Source organism: Salminus brasiliensis, chromosome 3 (genome assembly GCF_030463535.1).
Source record: "Salminus brasiliensis chromosome 3, fSalBra1.hap2, whole genome shotgun sequence".
NCBI classification, from domain to species: Eukaryota; Metazoa; Chordata; class Actinopteri; order Characiformes; family Bryconidae; genus Salminus; species Salminus brasiliensis.
This window is the reverse complement of record NC_132880.1, coordinates 40,725,796-40,738,235: the sequence shown is the minus strand read 5'-3', so window position 1 is coordinate 40,738,235 and position 12,440 is coordinate 40,725,796. Positions and strand designations below refer to the sequence as shown.

The 12,440-nt window shown below is 40.8% G+C and overlaps 1 protein-coding gene across 1 annotated transcript; it reads left to right on the top strand.

The window, feature by feature from the left end:
- Window positions 1-1,081: 1,081 nt before the first annotated feature.
- fkbp9 (FKBP prolyl isomerase 9) lies at window positions 1,082-9,399 on the top strand. The gene is made up of 10 exons (XM_072676178.1): window positions 1,082-1,488; window positions 2,184-2,329; window positions 3,356-3,545; window positions 4,608-4,753; window positions 5,483-5,672; window positions 5,844-5,989; window positions 6,253-6,439; window positions 7,123-7,268; window positions 7,746-7,909; window positions 8,944-9,399. The coding sequence occupies exons 1-10, from the start codon at window positions 1,283-1,285 to the stop codon at window positions 9,121-9,123; spliced, it is 1,701 nt and encodes a 566-aa protein (XP_072532279.1). The 5' UTR covers window positions 1,082-1,282; the 3' UTR covers window positions 9,124-9,399.
- Window positions 9,400-12,440: the final 3,041 nt, after the last annotated feature.

Sequence of the window (12,440 nt, the reverse complement as noted above, 5' to 3'; positions counted from 1 at the left end):
GGGCATGAAAATTGAACATGTGACATGTGGCCTGAATGTTACACCAACTGGAAAATGATGCCTGATGTCCCAATGAATCCCACTGTGAAGCACTAGATGTTCTATGAAGAGTGTTATTATGGGCTGTAGTCTATAAAACCTCCCAGCACAGTCTCAACATATACAGCAGTACTAAGGTCAACTCATACAGTGTAAAGGGGTCAGTGGTTTTACTTCAACTGAACTGTATGATCACTTTTATTGCCATTAATCCAATACAGGGTGGTGCAGTACAGCAGAACACAGATAGGTACTCGTCTGGTGCAATAACAGAAATAAATGAAAAGGACAATCGTGCAAAAACAAGAATACAAGTGAGCGATAACTGTAGGTCAGAAGGCCGAGGGGGGACAGAGGTTATATGTATTATGTTATATTAATTAGGTCAGCAGTGTGATTAGGGTGGTAGTTCTAGCTAAATTGCAGTTGAGCACACTATAAGCTCAGTCATCACTACAGACTTGTGTGGACTAGGCCAGAAGCCTGTGGGCCTAACTCATTTCCCATTGTAGGCTTCTGGTCATCTATAAATCTGTACTCCTGCGACCCCCAACGTGAAGTCCCTCCTTCTCCCCACTCTGCCACGTAGGAAACGCCGCGCTCATCCCGCGCCCATGCGCGATATTCCAGTGTAATCTGATTCCGCACACTGGTAGCTAGCTATGTGTCTTTCCCGCACCCGTTTTCCGGCTCCATCTCTGCTTCCTGCGCTACTGCTGCGCTTGCCTAGCGGTATCCTGTCTCCTGCGCTGCGATTGGTTAGTGCGATTCTCCTTCCCGCGCTACGATTGGTTAGTAGTTCTCCCTCGCAGATAGTCCGCCAATCCCAGCGCAGGAAAGGGTGGGCCGCTGCCCAATACCAGCGATTACAGCTAACCCCGTTCGGTACTAGGCAATCGTCGCACTGGGAATGGACAACAGCCAATCACAGCGCATGGGACGGGGTCGCACGGACCAATCCCGTCGCTCGGACAGAGTGCGAGTATAAGTGTATGAGAATTTCGTACGGAGAAGGCGGGGCTTACCGGAAAACGGGTGCGGAAAAAAAACAAGAGCGTACGAAAAAGTCTGAGAGAAGTTTAGAGATTTCAGTCCGAGGTCCGGCCCGCGGTACCACGTCTACAAGCCTGCGCCGAGACTCTGCGGCTACCCGCTCCTCACTCAACAGAGCGTGCCTGGGGCTGCAGTGGAGAAACATTCGGGCTGAGGAGGGTTACCGAGCCTTATCAGAGTCCAGGTGAAGATGAGAAAGCGGTTAGCGGTGAGGATGATCTTCCTGGCTTTTATGGTCAGTTTGGTTGCTTGCAACGCCCCACCGGTGCCGTTAGATGACATCGTCGTGGAAAAAACGTCCACGCCTGAGCTCTGCGACCGGGCCGTGCAATCAGGGGACTTCGTCCGGTATCACTACAACGGCATGTTTCCGGACGGCAAGAAGTTTGACTCCAGGTGGGTGAAAAAGCACAGCCAAAAAATCAAATCCTGGTAAACCCCGGTGAGAGAGCGCGTTTATACTAGACCGTCCGGTCTGCACACGGCGCATGCTTCAGCCACGCAGGCAAAACAGAAAGTGTGACTGAAGTCATTATTTTTCATAGTATTTTATTACAGAAAGGAGGAGAAATTAATTAAATCATTTAAAGAACTAAGCGCCCTCGTGCATGAGTGAGGGAATGAATGAATGAATGAGTAATGGAGATATGAACTGTACACATAGCACTAAATTCTAATAAACTTAAGCTACTTAACACAATGAAATAACTTAATTAACATATTTATTCATTAAATAACTTAATAACTTATAAAAAATGAAAGGTGCATTTTAATCACCTTCAACTGGAAATGAAATGGACAGATGACTAGGGGTCAAACAGCTCCTCATTCCTGAAGGGATATAGGCTACTGTTTCTCAGTTAGAAATTAACCAGTAAACCATAAGGAGGACATTTATTGCATTTTAATCATATGCAAAAGATTAGTTCTGTTTGTAATCAACAGAAATTGTGTTTAAAATGTGCAGAAAATGCAGTTTTTTAAAGTTTGTCAAAGTGTGTCATTCATTTTAACAGGAGTGCCCAGATTTTTATATAAGACCGTCTGTGTTTAATTACTGACTGTGTGTATGTGTGTGTGTGTACTTGCAGTTATGATCGTGGCAGCACTTACAATGTGTTTGTTGGCCGGGGCCAGCTGATTGCCGGCATGGACAAAGCACTTCTGGGCATGTGTGTGAACGAGAGACGCCTGGTCAAAATCCCACCAGAGCTTGCCTATGGAAAGAACGGTTATGGTATGCATAATATACATTTGGTCTCAGTGAGTCTTGGAGCGTAGAGCTATCCATCTCTATCTTTAAATCTGTTCCTCAGTGTTTACCTGGCCGTGGCCTACAGTTCCCATAAATAGAGGGAGGAGCAGTGAGAGGTGTTGTGTGGCACAAAGAGATTGAGAGTGTGTGTAAAGGGGGAAGGTGCGTGTGTGGGCCAGAAAAGAGGATGCTGGTAGTGGGGGTGGGAGAGAGAAAGAGAGAGAGAAAGAGAGAGAAGAGGGGGTTGGGACGTCTGAAGGGAGTGACTTTGGAAAGGAATTTTGAGCCATGTCCACATGTTAGTACTAGTTAGTAAGGAAATTAGGCTCAGGTGAGTGAGACTGTGTTCTAGACACACATGCATCTGAATGAATGATTAAAGTGGCTGTAAGAGCACAAGCTGATCTGCCAACCAGCATGAAGGTCATAAAGTTCAGTCCTTATTAATGCTGTTGTGTTGGGTGATTACATGTCTATACCATACCCTTCATACCTTCATTCTTTCCATATTAAAGCAGCATTATGCAAGAATTGGTATTTCTTGCTCCTGGGATGCCCCTACAGTCAGAAAGTATAATCCTTGTGTAATCAGAACACGCTTTATACATGCATTTCTGGTCATGAGATACATAGAGATACAGAACAGCAACATTCAGAACAGCTAAAAGTAAAGGAAGCAGGTGGACTGAAGCAGTAGAGTAATATGCCAGCATTAAACCATTCTCACGCAAACTGTCTGCTCACCTTACCAAACTTACATAGTTAAGTTAGTAGTGTGCCAACCCCAAAGTAGCCCCAAAGTGTTCTCCCTGTTACAGTCAGAGATGCACCTCAATGATTTTGAAGAATCTTACATAATGCTGCTTTAAAAGGAAAACTCCAAAAGCTCCAAGTTGGCCTAAATCTAAGCATGTAGCATAAATGCAGACCCTTAAACCTTTGATGTAGTATAGTGCTAGAATGTCTTACTCACAACCAGTTTATTAAGTACATACCTCATTCCCTCAGGTGACATCATCCCTCCTGACTCGATCCTGCACTTTGATGTGCTGCTGCTGGACATCTGGAACTCTGATGACAAAGTGCAAATTCAGACCTACTACAAGCCAGAGAGTTGTGGCCGCACTGTACAGGTCTCCGACTACGTCCGCTACCACTACAACGGCACTCTGCTCGATGGCACCCTGTTTGACTCTAGGTGAGAAAACACAATACCAGCACCGCCCACTGTGTAACCGCCCTACCTGTGTAACATGAATCAAATGTTCAAAATGAGCCGCCCTGAATAAGAGCATCAGCCCAATGTTGTAAATGTAAGCCCTTATTACACCAGACTTAGTTACTGCTCCACACTTCATTGCATGCGATGTGCTCATATGTTATCTACCTAGAAAACATACAATTCTTTTCCCCTGCTATTGTGCGATCCATATTCAAAAGCAAAAAGAAGGTTCTGTATAGTAGTGAAAAAATGTTCCTTAGTTCGTAATGACAGTGGAACCATTTTTGGTGCTGTATAAATGAAAGGGTCGGTATAGGACCATGTACAACAGTATTTCCACCAATGCAAAGAACAATTTAATGAGGCAAAGAACCATTTAAGCGTCTAACTGGCTTTTTGAGACCTATGTAGAACCATTGCCCTTCCTAAAGAACCCTTAAACACCTCTATCATAAAGTGTAGTACAAACAAGGTTTCAGAGTCTATTGAACTGATGGTACTAAAAACTCAACCAATTAAAACCTTGATTTGCCTTCCTACACAGTGGCAATTCTAGGACTGCATAAATTGAGTAGTGAAGCAATTGTTGTGAGTTTAAAGTCCAAAAACCCAAGGAATACATCTAATAGGCAAAAATGACCAAAGAAACAGGCCTGTTCCATTTCCTGTATTAAGTGTAATAAACTACAGAAAGTCATTTCTTTGAAGCTGAAGTCAACCTTTTATTCAGCAACGTCTAATAATTGTCTGTTCCACCTTAAATGGTGCAGCAGGTACATTCTGCTGCCTGTACAGTAATAAGAAGCATGGTAACTGCTGCACCACTTAAGGTATTGAATAAGAAGCCAAATTCAGCCCCATCACTTTTACACACACAGTAAAGAACTGAAGTGTCCCCATATATGGGCTCTTGCAGTTGAAACAAGTGTCAGGTAAACAGACGTTTGCTCATGCTTTTTGTGTTTTGTGTGTGTGTCTTGCTCTTTTTGTCCCAAATTCTTACAATTGCACCTTCTGTTTGTTCTTAATCATTTATAGTCACACACGCATGAGGACCTATGACACATACGTGGGGATTGGCTGGCTGATTGCTGGGATGGACCAGGGGCTTCTGGGAATGTGTGTGGGAGAAAAACGCATCATTACCATGCCTCCCTCACTTGGCTATGGAGAGCATGGAGATGGTAAATACGGTGATTTCCTATGATCAAAGCTTTAAACCTGTGCTCAAGTCTGAATGTTCATGATAGAAATGTCTTGCTCACAGGTCACATTGATTTCAGAAGTAGGAGCTTTTTGTATGTGAGATAGATGAAACTAGATAAATGAACATTGTTGATCCCAAAATCTCAAAAACGGTATATTTGGAAGATAAAATAAGTGGATATACCATCACACAATTTACAAAATGTATTTATAAAAAAATATCAAAATTTCAATGTCATAATAAATGGACCAATAGAATTTATTATTATTCTATTGAAAGTGAAGAAGGTTATTTGCCTGTCCTGTAAATTTGCCATTCTGGATATGCAATATATATATATATATATTGTATATTTATACATTTAAGTATATAAAATATATAAAATATATAAATATATATGTATATATATATATTTAAATGAAGGTCAGTTATTGCACATTTGTAAGTATGTTTTCTAGGTATTGTTGCAGTGTTTAGGTTAGGCATCTTTCAAGCTTAATATGACAATTAAGTGTCTTTGTTTATAAATAAACCTGAAAAGCAGCAGGTCACATGCTGTGATTAATGGATAACTTTATACATGACTGTAATAGTTAATGAGTTTAATACTACAGTGCTTTTTGGGAAATAGCCATGAAAATAAGTCTGTTTGATCTCTCTCCCTCCTTCCCTCCCTCTCTCTTTCTCTTTCTCCCTCTCTCTCCAGGCAGTGATATCCCTGCTCAGGCTTCTCTGGTGTTTGATGTGATTCTGTTGGACCTTCATAACCCCAAAGATGAAGTTACAGTGGAGGTCCAGAGTATTCCAGGCTCCTGCCCTCGCAAGAGCAAAGAAGGAGACTTCATGCGCTACCACTACAACGGGACACTGCTGGATGGAACCTTTTTTGACTCCAGGTAAAGGAAATTAGGATTACAGCACCACCAAAAAGACTGTGAAAAACTACAAATGACTTTTACAACTGATTCTGTTTAGAATTTGGATAATTTGGATGTGGTGAGTGAGAAGGTGTTAATATCTAATTAGGAGTGGCATTATGTTAATTGTTGTGTGGTTGTGTGTTTCAGCTACTCAAGGAATCGCACATATGACACATACATTGGGAAAGGCTATGTGATTGCTGGGATGGACCAGGGCCTTCTGGGTGTGTGTGTTGGAGAGCGCAGAAGGATCATCATCCCACCTCACCTCGCTTATGGAGAGGAGGGGACAGGTGTGTGTAGTAGAAATGCTATGTCTGACTGTGGAGTAGGCGTCTACAAACAGCAGTGTTTTATTGCTGCGTACTCCGTACTCTCTCTGAAGCATAATAATGAACAGCGATTATTCACATTCTAACCACATGGAGATGATCTTGCTTTATCAGAGCCTTGGTGGTCTGTGAGTCCCCTGGCAGACTGTATAAAATGAACCACAATACAGGATGATGAAATTACATTAAAATAACTTGCAAAATTTTAAATCTCTCTCTCTCAGGTACAAAGATCCCTGGCTCTGCCGTTCTGGTGTTTGATGTTCACATCATTGATTTTCACAACCCATCTGACAAGGTGGAGATGACCAGCGAGAAGCCAGAGCAGTGCAACTACACCACCAAACGTGGTGACTTTATCAAATACCACTACAATGCCTCGCTTTTGGACGGCACTTACATCGACTCCTCGTTAGTAACACACACACACACACACACACACACACACACACACACAGAGACATATATATACTCTTCTGGTTGTGTTAGCTTCTATTTCTTAGAGTCTTAACCCCTTACAAACTCTAAGGATACATATGTGCTCCACAATTCAGTCACTCAATCTCATCACACTATATGGACAAAAGTATTGGGACACCTGCTCATTTATTGTTTCTTACAAAATCAACTCATGACAAATGTATTGGATGGAGCACCATTCATCCTTCCAGAGAACCCAGTTCTATGCTTTTCCATGGGCTTTATACCACTATAGCCCATGCCCATGCCAATAGGGTCATCTGCTCCAGAAAGTCAAATTTGTTTTATTGACTGTAATTCTCTACAGGGAATGTGTGAATGCGTTCATTAAAAGGGGTGTCCACAAACACATTGCACATATAGGGCTGGTTTCCCAGAAAGGAATTAAGCCTAGTCCTAAACTAAATATATACTATATACTTTCAGCTGAGAATCACCATTCAGAATGCAAGACTAGGTTTAATCCCTGTCTAGGAAAGTGCCATTAATACCAATGACTGTTAATGAGGTAATGAGTGATTAATAAGAGTTAAAATTGAAAACCATTAATAACTGTTGGGCTGATCGTGAAAGGTTGGTCAGATGTGTGAAGTGATGAATTTGTGTGTGTGTAGGCATAAATATGGGAAGACCTATGATGTGGTACTGGGAGCTGCGCAGGTGATTGCAGGCATGGAAGAGGGTCTGATGGACATGTGTGTGGGAGAGAAACGTAAATTAATTGTGCCCCCTCACCTGGGATATGGAGAAAGAGGCGTGGGTAAGGCTGTCTTTCTCTTTTTCTCACATGAACATATTCGTACACATACACAACAAAGGTTGGTCCCATCCCTTCCACTAAGTATTTTAACCCACCAGTAACCGGTAGCCTTCTAGGGTTGAAGGGATTTCAGGAGGGCCAGGTTTTGCGTCTGTATGCACTGACTGAAGGAACCACCAGAGGGTGCTATAATCATACATTGCATGTTAAAGTCCTATTTGACTGGCCACTACAGTACTTGGAGAAATGTTTTACTTACACATGTTGCTACTTCTGCTGCTTGTCTTTTAAAGCACCAGAGGTTGCTGTGGTTATGAACTAAAACATACAGTATGATCACATAATTTTAATCCATGAATCAACACAGTATGCATAAGGAAAGCACAGCAGTGCTGTTGTGAAGGTGTTTGTGTGTACATGTGTGTTATATGTATATTTAATTAGGAAAAATTATATGGGAAATATCTGTGTGTGCAGATGGAGAGGTGCCTGGCAGCGCAGTGCTGGTGTTCGATATTGAGTTGTTCGACATTGAGGAGGGTCTTCCTGATGGTTACATGTTTGTATGGAATGAGGATGTGTCGCCCAACCTCTTCAGTGAAATGGACAGAAACAAGGACTTACAAGTGGACCCCACTGAGGTACACCCTGAGTGTGTTTATGTTTTTTTCGTCTGTGTATAATTGTATATAGTAAAACTGCCATTGTGTCGTTTTGCCTTCCCTCTTTAATATTCCCACTCTGTAGTTTCATCATAACATTTACACTGTAGTCTGTCAGCCCTCGTCCTTCTGTAAATTGACGAAAGAATGCATTTATTGAGTATTTTTAATTGATGATGTACAAATCGTAAATATGTGGTTTGGTTGAGGTGAAAAATGCCCAGATGCGTTTTTTCATCCCTGCTGATGTTGCATCAGAGACAAATATTCATATTTTCTTTTTATGGGGCTCATGAAGTAAAATTTTCAATAAGCTCTGCCTTAATTGGCTGGTTTACAGCATCAGCTAAAGCTCAGAGATGCCGGATTTGGCTTTTGCAAGTCTTACCAGGAAAAAAAATAAAATGGTTCTTTCCCTTCTAGAGCGTGTTTAGCGCAGCCTGATCTCCTAATGAAAACGTCCATATTGGCCGATTGTTATCGTCTTGTAAAATGACCCATTGCTACGTTCAGAGGAAACACGACCTCTAGCGACAAGAAATGGCTACCAGCAACTCCTCTTGGACTAAGACTCACAACTTGTCAAATCCAACATTATTGTAACCAAGCATAAACTATAAAAATGTCACATGTAATTTAATTAGCAAATCGTTTGTATATTTGGACTGAAGCATACGACCAGTTAGGACGTTTCTATGTGAGATCATAGGTTTAACTCCAGTTTAGTCGGCTGAGGAGGTCCAGTTTGTTTTTGAAGTGATGGTAAAATCTAGAGTTGGCTAATGTTGGCTTTCAGTCTGTGAAAGGTCCCTGTTTGTTCCTCCTGGTCTTTGTGTCTTTGTGCTGGATAAAATGAGCTTACCTAAATTAATTTAAATTAAAACATTTTAAAAATTAAATGATCTTCTTTACGTTTCCTTAAGTTTTCTGATGACAGCAATTGTATAATTACATTAGCATATTACCATAGTTGTGTTTCTCTTGTGTCTACATAACATCTATTGTCCCTCTAGTTTTCAGATTACATCCTGTACCAGGTGAGTGAAGGCAAGGGTCGCCTGGCCCCTGGCTTTGATCCTCAACGCATCATTGAGAATATGTACAATAACCAGGACCGAAACAAGGATGGGCGGATCACTGAAGATGAGTTCAAACTGAAGGCAGAGGAAGCAGCTGCTCATGATGAGTTATGAGGACGAACTCAGGGATGAGAGGAATAGGATTGGATGTGTGTCTAGTTAATATAATGAGTGGGAGGGGACAATTATGATGGAAGGTTTGGCAGTGTGTGTTCTCAGTGCTGTATGGAATGTATGTATATGTGAGGTGTGTGTGTGTGTGTGTGTTTGAAAAGGTTTTAAATGTGTCTGTGTGTGATTAAGATAATGTTTGAGTGTGAGAGTGCCAAAAAACTTTGTATGTGACTTTTTACAAAAAAGACCCCTTAAAATAAACACATTCCAAACCCCCATGTGTCTGTGGGTTTATTACTGAAATATGTAAAAATTTCATATTACACTGTGTGCAGAATTATTAGGCAAATGAGTATTTTGATCACATCATCCTTTTTATACATGTTGTCCTACTCCAAGCTCTATAGGCTTGAAAGCCAACTACCAATCAAGTAAATCAGGTGATGTGCATCTCTGTAATGGAAGGGGTGTGGTCTAATGACATCAACACCCTATATAAGGTGTGCTTAATTATTAGGCAACTTCCTTTCCTTTGGAAAAATGGGTCAGAAGAGAGATTTGACGGACTCTGAAAAGTCAAAAATAAAAAAAAAAGACGTAAAATAACTGCCCATGAATTGAGGAAAATCAAGCGTGAAGCTGCCAAGATGCCATTTGCCACCAGTTTTGCCATATTTCAGAGCTGCAATGTTACTGGAGTATCAAAAAGCACAAGGTGTGTGATAATCAGGGACATGGCCAAGGTAAGGAAGGCTGAAAAACGACCACCTTTGAACAAGAAATATCAGATAAAACGTCAAGACTGGGCCAAGAAATATCTTAAGACTGATTTTTCTAAGGTTTTATGGACTGATGAAATGCGAGTGACTCTTGATGGGGCAGATGGATGGGCCCGAGGCTGGATCAGTAAAGGGCAGAGAGCTCCACTCCGAATCAGACGCCAGCAAGGTGGAGGTGGGGTACTGGTATGGGCTGGTATCATCAAAGATGAACTTGTGGGACATTTTCGGGTTGAGGATGGAGTGAAGCTCAACTCCCAGACCTACTGCCAGTTTCTGGAAGACACCTTCTTCAAGCAGTGGTACAGAAAGAAGTTGGTATCGTTCAAGAAAACCATGATTTTCATGCAGGACAATGCTCCATCACATGCATCCAAATACCCCACAGCATGGCTGGCCAGTAAGGGTCTAAAAGAAGAAAAAATTATGACATGGCCCCCTTGTTCACCTGATCTGAACCCCATAGAGAACCTGTGGTCCCTCATGTGAGATCTACAGGGAGGGAAAACGGTACACCTCTCTGAACAGTGTCTGGGAGGCTGTGGTGTCTGCTGCACGCAATGTTGATCGTAAACAGATCAAGCAACTGACAGAATCTATGGATGGAAGGCTTTTGAGTGTCATCGTAAAGAAAGGTGGCTGTATTGCTCACTAATTTTGGGTTTTGTTTTTGAATGTCAGAAATGTTTATTTCTAAATGTTGTTATATTGGTTTACCTGGTGAAAATAAACAAGTGAGATGGGTATATATTTGTTTTTTATTAAGTTGCCTAATAATTCTGCACAGTAATAGTTACCCGCACAAACAGATATTCTCCTAAGATAGCCAAATCTAAAAAAACCCACTCCAACTTCCAAAAATATTAAGCTTTGATATTTATTTTATTGTTTTTTTTTTTTTTTTGGGTCTTTTGGGTTGATTGAGAACATGGTTGTTGCTCAATAATAAAAAGAATCCTCTCAAATACAACTTGCCTAATAATTCTGCACACACTGTATGAATATAATTACCTAGACAACTTTTTTTACATAGACAATTATAATGCCATAGAAAACTGTTATAAAATATGCGGACAACACAATCAAATATTTGAATTTTTTGATTTTTTAAATTACTTTTATTAATTAATTTTTGGAGGGTTTTTTCTGATGTAAAAACCATCATTTTTTAATCTTCTGCCTTTTTACAGAATGTCTGATGTTAGCTTTTACAATTAGCTGGTACTTAATTACATCTATTATTTTCTCTGCCAGTGAAATGCTTCCAGTCCAAAGCATACTTGATCCACCTCAACAGTTGCAGAGGTTTTTTTTTAATTAAAATTTGCCTCTTTTTTTCTTTAAAGCATACCATTATTCTTTGCAGCCAAAATGTTCTATTTTAACTGCATCAGTTCACAGGACTTGTCTCCAGAATGCATCAGACTAGTTTAAATGTTCCTATGAAAACATCTAGACATTCAGTCATCCACCATATGGACAAAAATATTGGGACACCTGCCCTTTCATTGTTTTTCCAAAAGGATTTAAGGATAATATCAAGGATATTAAAAGAGTGTATCCTGCTTTTGTTTGAGTAGCTGTAAGGATTTGATTGCATTCAGTGACAAGAACGTTAATGAGGTCAGGATGTTGGATGATCACTACCTCACCTCATCCCAAAAGGTCAATTCTAAGGGCCGTAAAAATGCATTAATTAAGGTCCAGTGTAATATCTTTTCATGGAGCCCAGAATTTGATGAGTTTTTAAGGATGTATATCCAGCAGGACTTCTTGTATTCAGACACATGAGCTTAATCATTAACTATGTTAAAAAAATCCACACAATATAAATCAAGGTAGGATTTGTTTACGTTTGTATAATATACTGAGCAAGACTTGCAAACAACGTAGCTCTGAAAGCAGAGAAAGTAGGTTTCTCTGTGTAGAAAATGTATTTTCAGTTTAGGACTAGGCTTAATCCTATCCCCAGTTTAAGCTTAGCAAACAGAAACTGTCCTTTGAAAGACTGAATGTTTTACTGTGTTATAAAGAGAATAGAGGAAGTCATACTTGCCTCAGCACTACTAACAATGAAGCAAGACAAAAGTTTCTTCAGGAGGTTCCTGCTAATCACTGTGTGTCTCTACCTGTGAGGGATCTTTTCACAGACTGAATGGGGAAGTAATAAAACACCCATGTACTCAAACCTTTTACCCAGACTCAGCGTTCATCAGGAAAATATTCAACTACAAAGATGAAAACACTGTTTTTCCCAGACACAGCATGTCGGCCTGCGGTTTTGGGAGTCTGCTTGTGTACTTGTATAATGATTGCGTAATGCTCATGCTGCTTTCTGTATGTTTACTGGGTGTACGTGTGTGTGAATGGCTGTGTATTTAGCAGGTGTGTGTGCTGATAGCTAGTGGCCAGGCTCAGCTAACCGGAGCTGCACATCAGAGTGCATGACTGCAGTGTGCACAAATAAGCAGTATCTCACACACACAGCACACTGTGTCCATCTGCACCATAATTCACACTCCAAACCTGACTGAAGAT